Raw genomic sequence first — 22,674 nt, forward strand, 5'->3', positions numbered from 1 at the left:
TCACATATAAAAAAAATACACATGTACAAATTATTTTTCTGAGCAATGCACTACAGCCTAAAAGGCAGTTAGTTCTTCATTTTAATAACATCCTGTTCTACAGCATGGGGAAGATGGACTGTTCAATATTTTTAAAGATATATAAAAGATCCAAACATTTATAAATATATCGAGACGAATTTGACAGTTTCATTCTCAATATTGTGTTAAACTACTTAATTAAAGAATATAGTTATATTTCTCTCCCCCTCCTACTCAAAGCTTTTGGGTTAGAATAACGGTATAGGAATAAAAACATACCACTGTGCGTTGGTTTTAAATGATTAGTTTTAGTTATTTATTTATTTTTTTGAAGAGATCCACAGCAGATGGCGATTTACAGTTACCGGGACTGTAACACTAAATGGCTGCACCTTTTTACTTACGTAGAGGACATTCATTTATTGAAAAAAATCAAACCAAACCATTTAACACGTACAGAGCACTTTTTATGTATAAAGCATGTTAGAAATATTTAATCTTCAGAAGAGCTCTGTGAGGAAGTTTAGAATAAGAACTATCATTTTACAGAAGGGGAAACTAAGTCACAGAGAGCTTAAGGCCAATATCTTCAGGTGTGCATGCTGATTCTGGGTGTCACCTTAACACAACCAGAGCCTGACTTCCATTTACTCCCACTGAGCTGTGGGTGTATTCAGCACCTCTGAAAAGTCTAAAGTTGGGGATGCAGAATCAGAGGTGCCCAAAAGCAGTGAACTTTTGAAAATGTTTGAAAATGTTGGTTTTAGTGACTTATGCAAGGTCAACACGAGTCAATAACAAATCCAAGCATAAAAGTAATTATGGAGTAGAAACACTGTCTAATCTGTGTTTGTACCTTACCTATCACAACAGGCCCTACTCCCGAGGGGGGCTTCTGGGTGGTATTGCAGCACATATACAATAATAAAATCCAGAAGCTCTGGCTGTCAGTCCCATAATATTAGATAATCACTATAATACTACTTCCCAGTTTAAGTCACCTGTTAGTGATACGTATTATAACACATGACACATAAGATCACCACAGCGTCGGAGACCCCTGCTATACATGGCACAACAGAACTGCTCACTGAAAGCCAAACATGCCAACTGGTTCCTTTATGTCTTTAACAGGGAAAGGTAGTTGAAGAGGAGAAAAGTTTTATCAGTAACTGTTTTTTGAGAGTCCCCACAAGTGAGAATGTGCAGAGGCAACTCTCAAAGAAATAACAAAGGGCTATTTACTGATGATGGGAGTTCTTTGTACATTTTCTCTGCACATCTCCATTAGTGGGACATGCCCCTGTGCTGCTGGCCACTAATGTAAGCAAGTTTTTGTTGGGGCACATGGGGCCCACAATTTGTAGAGGCCAGGCTATAAAAGGGAGTGTGGCATATTAGCTGTCTTCCTTCCTTCCACAAGGACTTCCAGGAAGAGGAGAAGGTGGACATGTAGTGTGAATGGGCAGAGACTTAAGTACAAAAACTCCAGGTACTGATAAATAACCTTCATATCTGGCTCAAGTGGCCTCTGCACATTGAGACTCTTGGGAGGGTAGCAAAGGAGCGCTACTCTTCCCCAGGACAGTCAAGTGAGGAGTCCTACTTGAACAAGAAATGCCAACGGTAACTTTCTTACCACTGCTGTTTAGTTTCTTACCCTTGCTGTCAACTAGAAAAGAATGAGATCTTGAGACCTTTGATCTCTCAGCAATTACTGCTACAATCAGTAAGTTTGGAGCAGGGTGATTGCTGTAAATTTAAAATCTCTCCTGGAGAACTGGGTGGTTTTTGTCCAGTTTTTTAGACACAGAGGGTACATCTGCACAGTCTGTGGAAGTGAGTCCTTGAACCTGGGTCAACAGACTTGGGCTAGAGTTCAAAAAATAACTGTAGAGATAGTGCTTTGAAGTTATGGTTCAGGCTGGAGACACAAAGAGACACCTCGTCTAAAGCAGCATAGGATGCTTATCCCTCCAGATCTATGGATGGATCTATGTCCATGAGATCTATTGATTCATCCTGGTCCTCTCAAAAATTTGGTAACCAATCTTGATGAGGGAATGATCCTGTAGATCTTTTGACTCAAATCTCAGGGTATAGGAGAAGGGAACTTGGAAGACTTCTCTTCTGAAGCCCTGAGAGGAGCAGAATTGTGAGAGTAGTTTGTCATTCTCCTCTTGTGGTCTGGGTAGCACTATGGAAAGAGGGCCAGCATAGCCACATTACCCAAGGTTGGAATTGTGAAAGGGTGCAGGCATGAATAATTCAATATGTGTAGGCCCTTAGAGCTGAGAGATGCCAATGGGGGCCCATCTAGTGCTGATACCAACGTAGCCCGCTGGTCCAAGAGGGTGAAGGGAGGGTGGGGAATCTTCCTGTCCCAGATCTGAGAGTGGAGCCAATTCAGTTCTTTCTGGGAAAAAAAGCTGACCTATGCCTAAGGGATTCCAGAACTGGGGATCTCAAGCCCTTTTGGGAACTTGCTGATGCCAGGCTTCAATCTGAACGGAACCAAAGAAATTTACAGCCCAGCATTCTTTCTTCCCTTGAGATCCACAGTGATTTTGCTCTTCCCTTTCTTTGGAGAAAAATGAGCTCTATTATTATTACTACTACTATTTAGATGCCTCTTATCAGTAGCGTCTCAGGGCCGCAAAAAGAGGCTTGGGAGCCATCTGGTACACTTTACCAGAATGATCTGATAGATCCACTATAATTGGAACCTTTGCAGCTTCTCTTTCTGAGGAAATGGAGTCTTGGGAGATGGAAATTTGGAACTGATGGAACCAGAGGAGGAAGCTTCCTGACTCATTTTGAAAGACTCTCAGATCTGGCCCTGGGAGCCTTACTGGTCAGATCTCAAGTCCTTATCTTGGTTCAGATCTGTAAGCTGGTACCAATTTAGGCATTTGGGTAAGCTTCTTAGTTCCTAGGGTATGGGCCAAGATCAGACGATGATCTTTTTGCCTCCTGCAAAGAAACTGAACTACTAGGTGCCTTGAAACTAGAGGTCTTCACTCCTATGCCCTCTTGTAACCAGAGAGCCAACAGGCAGTTCTGCCTCTCCTTCCTTGTCCAGATGAAGTAATGAGAGGGAGTGTCACTCTCCATACCAAGTGAGGCAGCACATGTGCGCATCTGAAGCAAGGAATACTACCAGAGAAAAGACTGACATCTTTGAAAACCAGAGCTCTCTACTGGTGAATCTGCCATCCTGGACCCCAGAAGAATCATGAGACTGTGTGGAAGAACCTGGGACTTTATGTAGAAATATGAGCCTTAACTCAATACAAACTACTAATGCAATGTGTGCAGTTTTAAAAAAGTAAGCAGCAGTCATCACAACACACAAATTTTTTGTTTACTGTGGTTTTAGGAAGCCTGCACTGTGCTTTTCATGCTGAACCTGTTTTATGGCTAACTAGAGAACTTATAACTCCATTGCCTTTCACATACATCTATGCTTACAAATAAGCAAACAAAAGTATTTAGCTGACCGCTGACTGTTACAGACATTGCAGCATTATTAAAGTGTCCATGCATTTCTGTTTGATTATATTTAATAATACGATATTCTAAATCAGAGCCATACTGTAGTTTTAAATCATTGGCCATGTTATATAAGGTCAGGAGGATCCATATAATTCCAGCACCAGTCAGCTGGTAGCAGGGGAGTGAAAAAACCCATCAGCACCTTACTTCTTCCCCACCGTGCACAGGACAGCTGTTACAGGGATCCTTATGGTCTGCCTCTCCTGCATCCTTGTGGGTGCTTTCCAGCAGTACTGGGGGTAGCAAGTGGTCTTTTTCGATGGTGACCTTTTAAAAGTCCTCATTGCCCCTACAAAAACCACAGCCACCAGCACCAGTCACTGGGTCACGTGCCTTCATAAGCTCCACAGACAGCCACTTCATACAGTTTTGCTGCCACTGTCTCCTCCTCCTCTAAAGCAATATCCCCAGACCAGACACTTGGTTACTGTACAGTAAACAAAAATGGTCTACCTGTGCACCAGAATGGAAAGCTGGGATGGCAGCCAACTGAACCCTTATAGATGTAGACAGTTTTGACTTCTAAGCATAACTGATAGTCCAAGATGAAAATGGTAGAACAACATATCTGGTCTTTTCCTTTCTCAGCTGCCCACATGCAAAACTGAACTAGGTTTTATCTAAGACTGGCACAGGCTCCAGGGCAGTACACCACTAAGGTGGGCTAGGGTGGCTCCAGTCCCTATTATGCTACCACTGATGTAAGAGGACACAAATTCGCTGAAATCTATGAAACTGCATCTATGTACATCAGGAGTCAACTTAGTCAGATTTATCCAAAATATCCATGAAATAGTGAAGTTCCTCATAAGACCTGCTTAGTATTGAGGTAGTGGTCAATTTAAATAACTAATTAGTAACTCGTTTTATTTTGTTTGATTTTATTGTGTTGAAAATACCAATTCTATATTGATCTGTATGTCTGACAAGGAGCCCAAACCGTAACCATGGTGATTTAAATATAACGGAGCCAGGATCTGATCCATGCTTTGGTTCACAAAACCAAACCCCCTCCCCAGATTCTTCATTGACCTGTGAACATAGATATATTACTTTCCTTTCTTGATCTAAAAGGATTTCAATGGCCAATGTAACACTGGTTTTTAAACTACAAAAAATGCAAAAACAAACAAACAAACAAACAAAAAAAAACCCAAACCCCCAAATTGATAAAAGGAGGAGTTCTTGCATTTATAACAACCTGAAAAACTATTTTTGTATTAAAAAATTGCTCGTAGGTTGGCAGCTTGCATCTTAAAAATTACAGTCTAAAATGAACTTGTAAGGCACTTAATAAGCCCTGAGTCATAGAGATGCTGTTTGTGGTTTTACTTTAAAACCACAATACATTAAAAAACTTACTGTAAAACACACAACACATTAAAATGTTAAGTGCTGAACATGGATTGACAAAAAACTTATAGATGAAGACTCACATTTAACTCATCTGTTGGGTCTGTGTAGTTCAATATCCCAAAGGTTCTCAAACTTTTTCCACAGAGTGGGCAATAATTTAATACACAGATTTTTTCATGGACACCTGCCCTATCATTTTCAACTGCACAATATTCCAGTAGCAACCAAGGAGCACAGAACCACTGTGATATAACTCTGGATGAAATTTGAGACAAAACTCTACTTCCTTGCTTTTGTGGTTTTGAGTTATTCTTTATTGTTCCAAGAATACAGATTTGTGGCTTTATTTAACAAGAACTGTTAATTTACAGTTCGTGAAGAAATTATGTAAGCATTTAACACTTACTTTAATTCTTTCTTAACCTCTTCATAGTCAGCTTGCCCTTTCAGTTTTTCTTCCAGTTGCTTAAAAAAGAAAAAGAAATGTAATTATTTAGATATTTTGGGGGTAAACTTTCAAAATAATCTTTGAATTATTCCTTTGATACAGCAAAGAGTGACAATTTGATTGTTTGTAACTGTATTGCATTACACTATCACTGAGACAAATTTTAAAATTTTCACAAAGCTATTAAAGTAAAAAACAAGAATAATATTTTGGCATGTGCTGTACTTATGGTGACCAGATGTCCCAATTTTATAGCGACAGTCCCGATAGTTGGTGCTTTTTCTTATATAGATGTCTATTACCCCTCACTCCCTACCCCAATTTTTCACACTTGCTATCTCGACACCCTCGCTGTACAGTTATTGTATAGCCTTGTCTACAATAAAAAAAGAGTTCAAGACGTTATTGACCAGAATGCCTTAGGCTTTCAACACTTGTTCAATGTCTTGTGTCCAAACAAAACAGCTGTAGAGCAAGTGATTTTACAAGCATTACTTATTGCAATAACTAATACGATTATACACTGAAGAGGAACCAATAAGGCTGCACCACTGAGAACTGCTGAGCAGATCTTTTGCTCAGGCCTGGCTAATCTGCTGCAGTCTCAATTGTTAGCCTTCAGTGCGGAGAAGAGGCCACACACTCTGGCCACTGACCCTCCTTATACAATCCACAATGCAATGCCACAGATTTGGACATTAGCCAAAAGCCCCTGTTCCCAACATCAGTGCTCAGCACTGTATGAAAAATGCTCCAGGAATCCTAAACTGTAGTGTTATGATAATTGCTGGCAAATATGCTGTTTGCAGATGCCACATCACTGGTAGACACTGTACAAACAAAGATCTAAAAAGACAGTCCCTGGCCCAAAGAGCTTACAATCTAAGTAGCTTCACAAGAGAATATCAAGAGAATTTCTTGGGATTGTATCTTCCAAAGACAAGTTGGGGTTGGTTTTGCTTTACTTCACTGGTTTAATTTTTGATCAGCTAACTGATCCAAACTGATAACAGGTTTCTGAAGTAAAAATAAATACACTCCTCCCCCTGCAGCTTTGAGAATAGCAGTGCATTTTTGAAGCATGACATAAGCAAAGTCAACATATTATACAGCAATAAAGTATATTGTGGCATGAAACAACCATATTCTGTGCCAATTTTTTATGCACTGAAAATTTCTGATGGTAAAATTTGCACAGAATCCAAAGTCTCAATGAATGTCAAACTACTTTCACTGAAGAAAAGAAAAATCTAGAGTAAGAAGAAAAGAAGCTTAACATGTAAAACAATCAAGAGAAACATAACAGAAGGAAAACGGCAGAAATGCCCAATCTGAAGCAGCACCAATTGAAACAGGTGCTGAACTTGCAACGCTAACTAGGTATAAATGCCTCAAGAGATTAGATACTAATCATCTGAGTAGTCCTGTTGATGTCAATAAGACTTCTTCAGAGGGCAAAGGTAGCAGGACTAGGCCTTAGTGACAAGATGGACTTTTTTGTCTAATTTTTAGCATATGGCAAACATACCAGGTAGAAAGACTGATTGAAGGAAAGAACTGCCAACCCAGTAATGAACTCACAATCATCTCTGGTTCTCATGTTTGCTATCAAAGAAACTAAACAAAAGTAGTAATATTTTCTATTTGACTCCATCTGCCCTTTTTTTCTTCAACCACACAAAGGTATGTGCATTACTAAAAAAAAATCTCCAAGACCTGAAAGAATATAAGGATAATTCAGACAACCTAGCATGATATTTTTCTTTTACTTGTGAAATTCCGTCATGGCTGGAATTTAGCCCTTTTTCTGTTAATCCACTCTTTCACCATAACTCCGCACAGGCATTTCTGGTTGTCATTTCAGCCCTTCCTGGCATGTCAATTACTGTAATCTCTATTTGTAAAATTTGGAAATTCTCTGAAAAACAAAAAAATGTAGGAACAGGAAATGGCCATCTGGTTCATAATGTTGCCCCTTTTTAAACCCATCTTCCTGCTTTTTGATATCATACCCTTCAATCCTTACTTCCTCCCTTTTATTTCTTAGCCTATCTGCTTCACATGCTTTTTCTAATAACGTATTACATATGTATTGCTGTGTGCCTGAAATAATTCTGCCCATTTCCTCTTTTTACCCCTAGTTTCCACATTGTAAGATTATGACAGTTTTATCAATTTTGCTACAATGGATTCAAAGGAAGCGTTAATGAAACGGAAATTATCCCATCCAATTAAAAAAAAAACCCAGAGCCAAGCAGGAAATACTATTATGCCAGACACTCAGCAAGCAACATGTTCTAAAAAATCATCACCACAGTGAATTCCAGGAAAGTAGAGTGAATTTTAACGTGCGGAACTCACAGCTCCAAGGACTTTAATTAAATGAGTAGCTTTTTACGAAGTTAAAAGGAGGTTATGTGAAAAATAATAAGGCCTGTCGAGGTTAAGACAAAACTTCTGTATCAGAGAATTGCAGCTCTAGATGGGACCTTAAGATGTCTTCTAGTTTAGTCCCCTGCACTCAAGACAGGACGACATAATAACTAGATCGTTCCTGACAGGTGTTTGTCTAACCTGTTCTTCAAAATCTCCAATGATGGACGTTCCACAACAGCCCTAGGCAATTTGTTCCAGTGCTTAACTACTCTGACAATTAGGAAGATTTTCCTGATGTCCAACCTAAACCTCCCTTACTGCAGTTTAAGCCCATTGCTTCTTGTCCAATCCTCAATGGTTAATGAAAACAATTTTTCTCCCTCCTTGTAACAACCTTTTCTGTACTTGAAAATTGTTACATCCCCCCTCAGTCTTCTCTTCTCTAGACCAAAGAAACCCAATTTTTTTCAATCTTCCCTCATAGGTCATGTTTTCTAGACTTTTAATAATTTTTGTTGCTCTTCTCTGGACTTTTTCCAATTTGTCCACATCTATCCTGAAATGTGGTGCCCAGAAATGGACACAATACTCCAACTGAGTCCTAATCAGCACGGAGTACAGTGGAAGAATTATTTCTTGCGTCTTGCTTACAACACGACTGCTAATACATCCCAGAATGATGTTAGCTTATTTTTTGCAACAGTGTGACACTGTTGATTCATATTTAACTTGTGATCCACTATAACTATCCAAATCCCTTTCCACAGTATTCCTTAGGCAGTCATTTCCTATTTTGTATATTTTATGATTGTTCCTTCCGAAGTGGAGTTGTTTGCATGTGTCCTTATTGAATTTCATCCTATTTACTTCAGACCATTTCTCCAGTTTGTCCAGATCATTTTGAATTTTAACCCCATCCTCCAAAGCATTTGCAACCCCTCTCAGCTTGGTATTGTCCACAAACTTTGTAAGTGTGTACTCTATGCCATTCTCTAAATCACTGATGAAGATATTTAACAGAACCGGATCGAGAACTGATCCCTGCAGGATCCCATTCGAGATGGCCTTCCAACTTGACTGTGAACTGATAACTACTCTGTGGGAATGGTTTTCCAATCAGTTATGCACCCTCTTTATAGTAGCTCCCTCTAGGCTGTATTTCCTTATGTGGCATAGGAGGGCACATTTTGGAGCTTTCCTCTGAAGCAGCCAACAATGGCCATTATTAAAGGAAGGATACTGGAACTAGTAGCACTAGAATGATACTGGATTTTAATCTTGTACTGCAATAAGTATGGTGAGTTTTTAACCCCTCTAACATAGCCAATGCTGCTCTAACTAAGGAAAACCTCAAAGAATATCCTGCACATATTAGACAAGCTCTGAATAGAATGCCACCTCTTTACGAAAGAGTTGCACATTTATATAATCCTGATATCCAAGATCATGCCAGTGACACTTTAGTTCCTTGAGCTTTCTGTAAAGCCAGATACAGCAAATCACAAGTATAACCAATTGTTCAAGTTACAGCTTGACACTGTGAAAAGTGGCTTTAGTGTACCAGAGAACCTGGTTCAATATTTACAAACCAGACCTGGTCACTAACACTGAAGCAGGGAGATGTAAATGAGCCAGCCAGCTCCCAAGGCTGGAGAAGGGATGCAGTTTTAAACCTTTGTAGGTGCTCTAAAAAAGCTCTGCCAATGTGTCTACTGAGATGGTTGCTGAATCAGAGCATCCCACTTTCGCCATGTCTAAATAACTTTGTGAGGTCGTTGATTCTTCTACAGCCAACACCCACTATCTGATACAGTCAAGTGATTTAAAACCTGGGGTGCAGTACAATTCATCCCACTTTTGATACCAGCTCTCAGATCCGCAAACTTTGTGTTATTATATGACATGTAATGATGTTCAAAATGTAGATCGCTGCCAAGTTACTCTGACTAAGTGTTAAAACATAAAGCCATGTAATGGAGTGAATTAAAAATAGTACCACTAATGCCAATATAGATATTGCATTAGTTACGACTGCAAGGATATGCTAAGTAGAAAGGCCTTTTATAGGGATACTTATCAAATACAGGATAACTAACATGACTTCCACTTGCAAGTCAACCTTAATGTAAGTGTAGTTTCATGTAAGTATATTTCAGGAGGTTTTAAGTACAGATATGTGATTGTTATCACTGCCCAAAGCAACAAAACATTATCTACAGCTTTTGTTTTTGATGTGAAGATGTCTCTCTTGGAGTCTCAGACATATAGATCAATCTTATAGCAGAATGGCAACACAGGAAAATAGTTAAAACAACTAAAATACTTTGAACAATACAATAAAGCATACATCCATTATTCCTAAGGGAAAACCCATAACTAATATAGAGATTGCTGCCAAAGAAATTCAGCATTTTACACTCTTATTAAACAATACAAATAAACACATCTGACAATACAAGGTCTGAATGTATTCAGAACATTTAGGTATTTGGCATCTCCCTAGCCAATCACTGTTGTAAAACATATCAGTATGGTAATTGTCTCAAACAACCCTTTAAAATGCACAGAGCAAAGTATAACAATAGGTTCAAGCTGTAAACAATCTGAAAGAACTAATATTTTGCTCTAAATATCAACTTGGTTAATTCAGACAAAATAAAGTGTGTTCTAACCTCCCGCAAAGTCTAAAAATACTCCAGTCAGAAGGATACAAATAATATGCTGGTGACAGTGAAAAATATTTCTACAAAGTAGCTTAGGAAATGTCATCTGATCAAGAAATCAACTTGCATTATACAAAAGAACACACAAACAGCAAGTGTCAGAGTACATAGTAAATTGAACCTATTCTTAACATTTTAAAAATAAAAATGAAAATATTAAATAAATAATTAAATCAGCTTTCCTTTCTTAGACCTGCATGGGATATATTAGAGGGGCTAATAGTTAAATAATAACTAAAATAATCTTTTAGGTTGATTTTAAGTGATAATGCAAAGAGCACACACACAAATATTCAATTAATCTAGGTCATTTGGTGCCAGGAAAGCACGATCTCTCGTATAACTACCACTACTATATTTTTGCTGGATAGTGGGGAAGTTCTGATTCCAAGCAACAAGGGGTTAAGATAGTTACAGTTAGAAGTCTTGATACTAGAGAACAGATTCTGATGATTACATCAGATGAAGATAAGGAAGCAATAATTTGGAAAGACATTGGAAGTATTGCTGAATTGTTTCATTAAAGAAACAATATTAAAGTATTCCCCCAAGAAATGCATAAAGGACATTGCTTTAATCTGTGAAACTGTGATTCATTTTTTGTGAAGGCAACCATTAAAATCTTAGCTATTTTAGAAGTAATTGCTTTATAATCAAAATGTAAGGTCTACAAAACACTATTCTGACATGTTCTCTGTACCACAGAGTTTAGATTTCAGCTTTACCAGTACCAAGGAAAAGAAAGGTAAATTGCATAATAAATAATAATAATAATAATGTCACAAATAGGGCCAAAATGGCACAAACATCAAATTAAATACAGTAGAACCTCAGAATTATGAACACCAGAGTTACGAACTGACCAGTCAACCACACACCTCATTTGGAACCGGAAGTACGCAATCAGGCAGCAGAAAGAAAACAAATAAAGCAAATACTGTATAGTACTGTATTCTGCTAAATGTAAACTACTAAAAAAGGGAAAGTTCTATCCCGAGGTGTTCGTAACTGAGGTTCTACTGTAGAATCAAAGCATCAAAAATGATCACTGAGAACCAAAATATTAGCTTTAGCTGGGCAAACCTATGAGACTATAAAAGATTACTGAAATGGAAGTTGGAATTGCTCTGTCACCAACTCTGATTAAGGGTCCAATCTTAGTCCCATTGGATTTAACGGCAAAACCCTTACTGATCTTGATAGGAGTATGATCCAGTTCTAAGAGTGTACGTTAAATGAAGGGGTTCAAGCTATTTTGTCTAACAAGTTTTCTGAAAATAATTCATAATAGAGGTAGAGCCAGAGAAAATGTATCCCTGAAAACCAGCACAGTTCCTTCATCTCTCCACAGAAATTATGCATGGGCAGAGGCTTTGATACCATCGTTACTGCTACCAGCAATAAGGGAGACCTAGAAGATTTTTATTTCCTCTACTGAAGTTTCATGACAATTCTGCAAGGGGGTCTTAGAATATACAGAAAGTGTACTGAGTTGAAGAATTTCAATTCCATCCCTAAAATACATTTTTCCAAATAAACTAAGCTACAATGGAGCAGAACCTATACCCTCTGAAGAATGTCAGAATTAGAACAATGTGTTGAGGTTTGGATGTGAGAGCTGAGGCACTTTGATACAGCAGGGTTAGACAAACTTACACAGTAACTGCCCAAACCATGGCTGGCTTAAGTTGGTGCTACTAGCCTCTGACTTTCAGGAATGCTAAAACTATGTACCTCCAAAAACGAAGAAATCTTTAATGAAATAGGTAAATTAACTGCATTTACCATTTTCAGGTCATAGCTGGTAGAACAATGAAAAAGACAAACAGTTACAGGAAACTGATTCACAACAGATGTCAGGAAAACATTTCTCATGCTTACTGACAGATCAGAAATGTTTGGAATGGTGCACAAAGACAGACGGTGGAAGCAAAAAGAATGGGGCCATTCAAGAAACATTACATGTACTGTCCTTGTAGTTTCAGGAGCGTGCTACTGACTGATACGCACAAGACCCTGTACTGGGATACTAGCTACAAATTAGGTACTATCTTGGGGAAAACAGAGAGCCAAGAATTAAAAATATGCTCTAATAAGGCTAAAAGCCTTCCTTTTGTTTTCTTGTGTCTATGTATCCAAACAAGGCAAGTCCCTTTTCCAATGGGAGAAAAAACCTGGCTGGGTGGGTTTACAGGTTGACTGCTGAATAACAGATGTCCTTGACAAAACAGTGATACTGTATGAAGGCGTAGCTTAGAGAGTTTTAAGTCCTGAAAGAATTTGCTGTGCAATTTTTTCAGACATATATATGCAGTTAGGTTTTTAAATGATCCTAATTACAGTAATTTTGCTGTTCTATGAAAAATTATTATTCAGAAAGGATCTGAACTAAAAATAACAAATATAAAATCTGAACTTAAAATATAACTGGAAACAAAGTTCAACAAAAAATATGTCATTAATTAAAACAAACCCCACAAAATGTCAGCAAAACTGCAATTAAACTATATTCTGAATAAATAACTAACTCAGCACAATGGAAAAAAAACAGTTACTAACCTTCCATAACTGTTGTTCTTTGAGATGTGTTGCAAATGTTGATTTCACTCTAGGTGTGTGAGGGCCCAGAGCACAGCTGCCAGAAATTTTTCCCTCGGTGTTATCTGTCAGAGCAGCTTCAGCACCTTCTGCTTCCCCACGCTGATAGCACCAGTATAAAGCACCCAGCCGATCCAGCACCCCCTCAGTTCATTCTTTCTGGAAAATCTCCAGTGTAGAGGGGCAAGAGGGTGGGTCGTGGAATAGACATGTGCAACACATCTTGAAGAACAGCAGTTACGGAAGTTTAGGAACAGTTTTTTCTTCTTCGAGTGATTGCACATGTGCATTCTACTATAGGTGACTCTCAAGCAGTTGAATAGGTGGAGGGATTGGAATTCATGAACATGCAGACTGCAGAACAGCTCAGCCAAAATTGGCATCATCTCTGGAATGCTGAGTGATGGTGTAATAGGAGGAGAATGTGTGCACCGATGACCAGGCCACTGCTTTATATATGTCCTGAATAGAGATCTGCACTAAGAATGCTTGTGGAAGACCTTGTGGAATGAGCAGTCTGGATAGCTGGCAGCGAAACACCTGCCTGATTATAACAAGTGCGAATATATGAAGTAATCCAAGACGAAACTGTCTGTGAAGAGATTGGGAGACCCTTTCATCTCGTCAGCCATAGCTAGGAACAGTTGGGTGGACTTTCCGAGTGGTTTAGTTCTGTCTATGTAGAACACTAGGGCTCGTCTAATATCCTATGAGTGAAGACATTGTTCATTCCTATTTGCATGTGGCTTCAGGAAGAAGACAGGTAGCTAAATCGCCTGATTGCTATGAAATTGTGAAACCACTTTTGGGAGGAAACTGGGGTGAGGACGTAAATACACCTTATCTTTAAAGAAGACTGTGTATGGAAGCTCTGATGTGAGGGCACGGACGTTCAAAACCTTTCTAGCCAAAGCGATGGCCACTAACAAAACCACTTTCCAGGAGAGGTATAATAAAGAGCACATTGCCAAAGGTTCAAACAGTAGTCCCATGAGCTTTGGTAAAACCAAGTTCAGGTTCCAGGGAGAAACGGGCTCTCTTACTTGAGAATATAATCTTTCTAGGCCTTTTAGAAATCGGACAGACATATCATTTGAAAAACCAGACCGGTTATCCACCCTAGGGAGGAAAGCTGATATTGCTGCAAGGTGAACCTTGATAGAGGAGATTGCTAAGCCTTGCTGTTTCAGATGCAATAGATACTCAAGTATATGTTGTATAAGCAGGATGAACACCTGCGTGGGATTTCATGTTGTGATATCCAAACAGAGACCCATTTCCACTTCGAGAGGTAAGTAGCTCTGGTGGAGGGCTTTCTACTACCTCATAAGACATGACGAACTAGCTCTGAGCAAGCCTGCTCCCTGGGATTTAGCTATGGAGCTTTCAGGCCATTAGATGAAGGGAGGGCAGGTTCAGGTGGAGCATCCGAATGTGGTCCCAGGAAATCAGGTCTGGATGCAATGGAAGTGGGATTGGAGTTGCCGCTGAAAGATCTAGAAGAGTGGGAGAACCAGTGATGGCTATCAAAATAATCCAGTCCCAGTCCTGCATGGTTTATTGCAGCACTCTGTGCATGAGCAGAAAAGGGGAAAATGCATAATCCATCCAAGGTAGTAAAAAGGCATTCATGATAGAACCTGGGTTGTGTCCCCATAGGGAGCGGAATTGGTGACACTTCCTCCTGTACCTGTTTGCAAACAGGTCTATTGGGGGAAACCCGCACTGCTGGAAAATGTCAAATGTCTCTTGCCACATCTGGGCAAAGGGATCACATATGGTGATTGAAGAAAGACCTGCTGAGGTGATCTGCCAACTCTTTTTGCATTCCCAGAAGGTGAGAGGTCTCGACGTTGATTGAGTGGGTTATGCAAAACTCTCATAGATGCATTGCTTCTTGACAAAGAAGGGAAGAGCAAGCGTCTCCTTGTCTGTTGAGGTAAAACACAGTTGTAGTATTGTCCATGAGAACAGCCAAATTTCTGCCCATAATGTGAGGCAGGAAGGCCGGACAGGCCAGACGAACCCATTCTGAGTTCCCTGACATTGATGTGGAGAGAAAGTTCCACCAGAGACCAGAGGCCCTGAGTTTTGAGGGATCCTATCTAAACTCCCCACCCTATCACTGACGTGTATGAGGGTAATTGACAGTTGACGGCATATAAAGGGAACACTCGTACAAACCATGAGCTGGTCCAACTATCAATTGAGGGAGATGAGGACTTGTTGAGGTACCATGAGTACAGTGTCCAGACAGTGGTGGTTTGGCGAGTACACTGAGGCCAGTCATGTCTAGAGGGGTCTGTGGCACAACCTTGCATGTTGTACCATGTACGTGCACAAGGCCATGTGACCTAAGAGTAACATTCAATTTTGGGCTGTTGTGATTGGATGACCTTTGAGAAGTGTTATTGGGGATCTGATTGAATGAAAACGCCCCTCTGGGAGATAGGCCCTAGCCTGAGGAGAGTTGAACACTGTTCCAATGAACTCTATCCTCTGCACTGGAGCAAGTGCATATTTTTCTGCATTTATCAGAAGGCCTAGGGTTTTGAACGTTGACTGGATGAGTCGAATATTGGATAAGACCTGAGCCCTGGACTGGCCTTTGATTAGCCAGGTGTCAAGATAAGGATAGATAGACCTGACCCATAATCTCCTGAGGAAAGCTGCCATTACTGCCATGCCTTTTGTAAACACCAGTGAAGCCACAGAAAGACCAAATGGAAGGACTGTGAATTGGTAGTGTGAGTACTTCACAATGAATCTGAAGAACCTTCTGTATCCTTGGTATATCAATATATATGAAAATTAAATTAAATTAAATTAAATTGAGGATGGTGTACCAATTTCCAGGATCCAGGGAGGGGATAATGGATGCCATGATGACCATGCAGAACTTTATTTTTTTAGATAGTTGTTGAGCTGCCACAGGTCTGAAATGGGTCTGAAATCTTCCATGGCTTTTGGATTAGGAAATAAACAGGAGTAGGACCCCTTCCCTCTTAAATTTTGTGGAATCTCTTCCACGGCTCCCATGCTAAGGAGAGATTAAACCTCCCGGATCAGAAGTTCTTTATGATAGGGGTCCCTGAAGGACAGGGAGGGACGGCAGGTGGGAAGGAGGGGCAGAAATAAATGGGAAGGTGTATCTCTCTTCCACAATGCTCAACAGTCATCAGTCTGTGGTGATACAGGACCACACTGAGAAAGTGGGAAAGATGGCTTGCAAATAAAGGCAAAACAGGGTTTGGCTACATGGTAACTGGTACGGTGTCCTAGAGTGTCCTGTCAAAACACCTGCTTAGAACCCCCGGGATGCCTGGGTGGGGAAGGCACTGACATCAAGGTAGAGGAGGGTGATGGCCTACGCCTAAAACCCCTGCTTCTCTTTCTGTGTGGATCCTGACAGCAGCAGGGCAGAGAACCGGGTGGCCTGTTGAGGTCTGTTAATGTTTCCTTGAAGAAGCTGGTGTGTACAATCCAATGGACTTAAAGATTGCCCTGAAGTCTTTTAGACTAAGAAAATTTGCACCAGTTGGTTCTTAAAAGAGTGAAGCTACTTCAATAGGTAGGTTCTGTAGGTTTTGCTGGACCTCCTGTGGGAGTTCTGAGGACTGTAGCCACAAAATCCTGTGCAAGGCCACTGCCAAAGCCATGAACCTGGGCTGCTGAGTAAGTTTGCAAAGAGGCCCTTGTTACTGATTTTCCCTCGTCTGCCAGCAAGGAGAATTCTTGCCTAGTCTCCAGTGGGAGCAAGTCCCTGAATTTCTGCATGGAGTCCCACATTTAAAATCATAATCGCCCAGAAATACCTGCTGGTTTGAAATTCTGAGTTATAATCCCCTGCTAGAATAGTCTTTCCTATCGAACAAGTCTAATTTCTTTGAGTCTTTTAATTTTGGAGCTGCACCCTGATGACTCTGCCTTTCCTTCTCATTGACAGCAGGTATCACCAGGGATCCCGGGAGAGATGGGTGCACAGGAACACATAATCCTGGATAATAACAAAGTATATTCATTCAGCCCTTTTTGACATGGGGGAAAGGGACATAGGGGTCTGATGCAAGGTCTTAACAGGGCCCAGAATGGCTTCATTGAGAGGTAGGGCTAATTTGAGGGGCCCACAGCAGCTAAAATGTCAACCATGCTATGGGAGAACTCTTTCACTACCTCCACTTGTATGCCCAAATTTAAGAACACCCTCTTCAACAACTCCTGGTGAGCCTAATAATCATCCAGGGGAGGTGACATGCCTCCTGAAAGTGCCTCATCCGAGGAGGGGAAGACCAACGCCGGCAGTGGAAGCTCTTCTTCTCTTTCTGCCTCAGCAGGCTCTCATTTAGCTGGCTCATGTTGCTCAGTATTGGGATCAGTACTGAAGTCTGGACTGGGCGCTGCCCGAGACGATGATGCCACCCTTCTTTCTGAGGCCATCAAATAGGATCAGGTGGGAATAAGCCCTGGAAACTGGGGGAAACTCCACAGGTTTCAAAAGGGTCACTGGATCAGCATATGTCTCCAGTGACCTCCTGACCATGCACTTGATGGTACTTCTGTGCCGGGGTCCATGGAAGGGTGGAAATGCCTGGAGGATTAGTGAGAGCGACTACTCAGACAGGAGGAGTAAGACCCGACCTGATTCCAAAGAGGATGAGTCTCTCTCCAGTGACCAAAGTACTGCTGTTCCCACTGGTGTTACAGACCGGTGGAGATGCCCACACCGAGGCCAGCATAGCCTGTTTCCCTTTTGATGGTACTGAATGATGACAGGATCCAGCGGGTTCCCTCCTGTTTGCCAGCACCAATAACGCCGACTCTTGGCAGCAGCAAATGCCTCCAGTGTGTTCATTAGATAGTATCGGTACCACGCTGTGCTGCAGATGTAGATGGCTCTTCTGGCACCCGACTTGATGGTGCCTGCCCAAATGCCAGAGTCAACAGTGCCAACTTCTGCAATACCGAGGAAGAGGAGTGCTTTAGTTTAGGTCACACTCTACTCTGATCCCCATGCCTGATTGTCTTCTGTGCTGGGGATTCCTCCCTCTTGGACAACTGTCTCTTGTGCCTTTTCCTTGGCACTGGGGATGGTGATCGGTGGTGAGACTTCAGTACAGTAGGAGGAGCACTCCTTACTGACACCAAGTTACTTGATGCCAAGCCTGACTGGCCTGGCTGAGATGGAAGTCTCAGTGATGCTTCCATGAGGAGAAAATTTTAGCTTGGTCTCCCAGTCCTTTTTTTATGTGAGGTTTAAAGTCTCTATATGTCTGGCAACCGTCCCCAATGTGAGCTGCTTCCAGGCACTTCAGGCAGGTTGAGCGTAAGTCACTCAGGAGCATTGCCTTGTTATAGGAGGCACAGGGCTTAAAGCCCGGTGACTGAGGCATGCTTCAGCACAGGGGAATGGACAAAACACCTCTAAAAACACAGTTACAGAACTTCACTAAAATAAGCTAATACTGACTACAATTAACTATCCAGAGAAAGAAGAAAGAGACCACTGACAGAGCTTACAACAGCAAGGATAGCAGTTCTAGCAACCATCATGGGTGATAAGAAGGAACTGAGGGGCGTTGGGTCAGCTGGGCGATTTATACTGGCGCCATCAACACATGGCAATGGAGGGTGCTAGAGCTGTCCCAATGGGTACCACTGAGGGAGAAATGTGCTTGGGACATGAATACACCTAGAGTTGAATGCATATGTGCAGTCACTCGAAAAAGAACACACCGTGCCACTCAGAACTACAATGGATGAGTGGAATCTGCATTAGTGAACATATTTACCTAAGAGTCCTACTCTGAACAAGGACTGAGCAAACTGTGCTGAGTGCACAATTGATTCTTACTTTAAGCGTGCTGTTCTTGGCAGTCAGCTGCTGCTCCAGCTGTGATATCTGGCTGGTGGAGTTCTCACGAAGTTTGGTGAGGCTGCCCTGGAGTCTCTGGACATCTTCTACGAGCTGGGCTATTTCCCGTTCTTTTGCAGCCAGTTCCACCTCCAAGCTAGATCGTGTCAGTACCTCTATGGCCTGCTCCTAATGTGAAAGAAATAACATTATACCACATCAATAAAGGCAACATGCTCAAACAGGAAGCAGTTTGGTCAGGATCAAGTGTGGAACTGGAAGTGAGAAACACCTAAATTCTAATCCTTGTTCTGCCATTGACTTACTTTGTACACTTGGGAAATTAAGCTCCCTGAGTCTTAGGTGGCTCATGTATAAGATGGGGATAATGGAGAGAACAGACTTACCTAAATCACATTGGTATTGGGAGGATGCAAGAGTGAATGTCTGCACAGTGATTTGAAGATACAAAATGCTCTATTTAACATTATTGATTATTATTAATGATAGAGGTGTTTTGCTGGTAATTAAATCTTTTACTTTAAAAAATAATAGATAATATGCCATTTTGGAAGACTGGGGGAGAATGTTTGGCTTATAAATTGCAGAAAAAGCATTTTTTGGCTACTGGGGGTACATCCGCCATACATTTCAGGCATCGTTCCCAGAAATACTGCTCCAGAAAGTGCTACTTCCACAAATTCTGCTGCTTGCTGAATGATGATTATTGTTTGCTGATGATGTTTACTCCTGGGAACACTGAAAATAATAATGGCACAGACTCTCTCCTCCCAACTAAAAATATACAGGAAGGGGATACTAGGAGGAAGACATTTTCCTGAGGATTCCCTTGAAGAAATACCCCTCCCCAAATCGGGACTTGATAAAAGGCTGTAGAGGCATGCCCTCAAAAACCTGGCATAAGAACATAACATAAGAACGGTCATACTGGGTCAGACCAATGGTCCATCTAGCCCAGTATCTTGTCACCTGATGGTAGTCAATGCCAGGTGCTTTGAGGGAATGAACAGAACAGGCAACCACAGAGTGATCCCTGTTGTCCACTCCCAACTTTTGGTAATCAGAGGACAGGGTCACCCAGAACACGGGGTTGCATCCCTGACTATCTTGGCAAATAGTCACCAGTCCTTCATGAACTTATCTAATTCTTTTTTGACCCCGCTATAGTTTTGTCCTTCATAGTATCTCCTGTCTATGAGTTCCACAGGTTACTATGTGTTATGCGAAGAAGTACTTCCTGATGTTTGTTTTAAACCTTCCTCCTATTAATTTCATTGGGTGACCCATGGTTCTTGTGTCACATGAAGGAGTAAATAAGGAATGGTTACTCACCAGTGCAGTAACTGATGTTCTTTGAGATGTGTCCCCCTGTGGGTGCTCCACTGTAGGTGTCATTGCATCCTGTGCCCTTGATTGGAGGTCTTTTAGCAGTACTTGTCCGGGTCGTGTGTGCACAGATTCCGTGTCATGGCGCCTTCGGTGCATCTTTGGCGCATGTGCACGCAACCCAACCCCCTCAGTTCCTTCTCTTCCATAGAGTACCCTAATCGATCTCCAAAGTACAGGGGAGGAGGGTGGATAGTGGAGCACCCACAAAGACACACATCTCAAAAAAACATCAGTCACTGCACTAGGTGAGTAACCATTCCTTCTTCTTCAAGTTTATGCCCCTGTGGGCACTCCAAATTAGGTGACTATGTAGCAGTGACCATCAATTGGTGGAGGGACTTTGGTGTATGGATAGGCCTATTGTGGCATCACTGGCAGATGTCTGATCTATTGCATAATATCTGGTGAACGTGTGGACTGAGGTCCATGTGACCGCTTCACATATGTCAGTGAGAGGGACATTATTTAGGAATGCTGTGGTAGTGGAAATCGCTCTGGTCGAGTGAACTCTTGTACCTGATGGAGTCTGTAGGTCTTTTTGTTGGTAACATGTATGGATACGTTCTTTTATTCATTTGGATAGCCTTTAGCTGGATATGGCCTTGCCCTTTGTATGTTCACCCAACGAAATAAACAGCTTATTCAATTTCCTGAATGTTTTTGTTCTTTATAGGTAGAAAGATAAAGCCCATCTAACATCCAGCGTGTGGAGTGCAGCTTCCTGTGGATTCGCATGCGGTTTGGGGTAGAAGGTAGGTAAATGAATGGGTTGGTTAATGTGGAAATCTGAGACAATCTTTGACAAACTTTGGATGGGGTCTAAGCATGACCTTATCTGTATGAAATATTGTGTACGGGGCATTTGCCATGAGTGCACTGATCTCCCCTACAAGTCTGACTAATGTGATAGCAACCAAGAATGAGACTTTCATGGACCTATACAACAATAAGCATGTTGCCAGCAGTTCAAACGATGCTCTCGTAAGAGCTCTTATACCAAATTTAAGTCCCATGGTGTTATTGGGGAACGTATGACAGAAGATTCTCTGTAACCCTGCTAAGAATCGGGGTGAGTGGAGACCATAGCTTGATTGATATGGTCATGGAATACTGAAATTACTGCCAGGTGAATCTTTAAAGAACTGATTGATAACCCCGATTTTTTCAGTTCTAGGATATAATGTAGGATGCTAGGTACAGATGAGGATGTCACCCTGATCTGTCTTTCTGTACACCAGGAATCAAATCTGTGCCATTTTTGAAGGCAAGTCTTCCTATTTGTTGTTTTTCTACTATTTAACAGTATATGTCTAACATGTTCAGAGCATTCCAACTCCTCTGGTTGGAATCAATTAGGAACCATGCTGTTAAGTGTAATTTGTGTATTTCTGGGTGATAAATTTGACTGTCGTGTTGCAAGAGGAGATCTTTCCTGGGGGGAAGTGTGATTGGTCTGTGTGCCGATAGACTGAGTAGATCTGAGAACCACATCTGCCTGGGCCATGCTGGTGCTAATATGACGACCTTTGCTTTGTCGGTCTTGATTTTGTAGATAGTCCTGGGTATTGTTGGGATGCGTGGGAAGGCACAGAGTTGTCCCTTACTCCAGTTCAGCAAGAATGCGTCGCCCTTGGATCCTGCTCCTAGTCCTGCCCTGGAACAGAATTGGTGACATTTTCAATTTTGTTTCGTGGCAATAGGTCGGTTATGGGAAGACCCTACTGTTGAAAAATATCATATAGGACCTCGTTCTACATCTGTCATTCGTGATTCTGTGGGAAGTGCCCGCTTCAGCTGTCTGCAGTAAATGTTTTGTCTTCCTGGTAGGTATGCTGGTGAAATTTGGATGTTGTGTCGTAGGCACCAGTTCCATAGACTTATTGATTTGGTGCATAGGGAGCGTCATCTTGCTCCTCCCTGGCGATTGATATAGAACATGCATGCTATATTATCCGTCATTATTCTTATTGATTTGTTTCTTCTAAAGGGTAGAAAGTGTCGGCAAGCATGGCAGACTGCCTTGAACTCTAGCACATTTATGTGAAGAGTTGTTTCTGGTTTTGACCACTTGCCTTGTATCATGCAGTGGTGTAAATGTGCTCTCTAGCCTATAAGGAAGGCATCCAGTCCTTGTCCCATAGGGTTGACATGTAGCTTGTTTGTTTTCCCTTCTGGTTTGCAGCATCTGTGACTAATGAGTTTGCAGGTGGGTGTGTGAATAGAAATTCCATCCCCTTGGCTGGGATATAGTATTTTCTATCATTCCTCTTGTTAGTGGGGGGAATTGTACCTGGCATCTGCCGGATGATGTTAGCTGGCTCCATTAACACATCCAT

The 22,674-nt window shown here is 41.4% G+C and overlaps 1 protein-coding gene across 4 annotated transcripts in view; it reads right to left on the reverse strand.

The window, feature by feature from the left end:
- CUX1 (cut like homeobox 1) overlaps window positions 1–22,674 on the reverse strand; it is a 372,701-nt gene that overhangs the window by 109,926 nt on the left and 240,101 nt on the right. For all 4 annotated transcript variants that reach the window (XM_067537835.1, XM_067537834.1, XM_067537832.1 and 1 more), the window contains exons 11-12: window positions 18,929–19,117; window positions 5,339–5,397 (exon numbers count right to left, since the gene is read on the reverse strand). In XM_067537835.1, coding sequence (XP_067393936.1) covers window positions 5,339–5,397; window positions 18,929–19,117 — 248 coding nt within the window. The remainder of the gene's footprint in view (window positions 1–5,338; window positions 5,398–18,928; window positions 19,118–22,674) is intronic.

The sequence above is a fragment of the Emydura macquarii genome, unplaced genomic scaffold (genome assembly GCF_026122565.2).
Source record: "Emydura macquarii macquarii isolate MOO-44397 ecotype Brisbane River unplaced genomic scaffold, CSIRO-AGI_Emac_v2 contig_450, whole genome shotgun sequence".
Classification (NCBI taxonomy): Eukaryota; Metazoa; Chordata; order Testudines; family Chelidae; genus Emydura; species Emydura macquarii.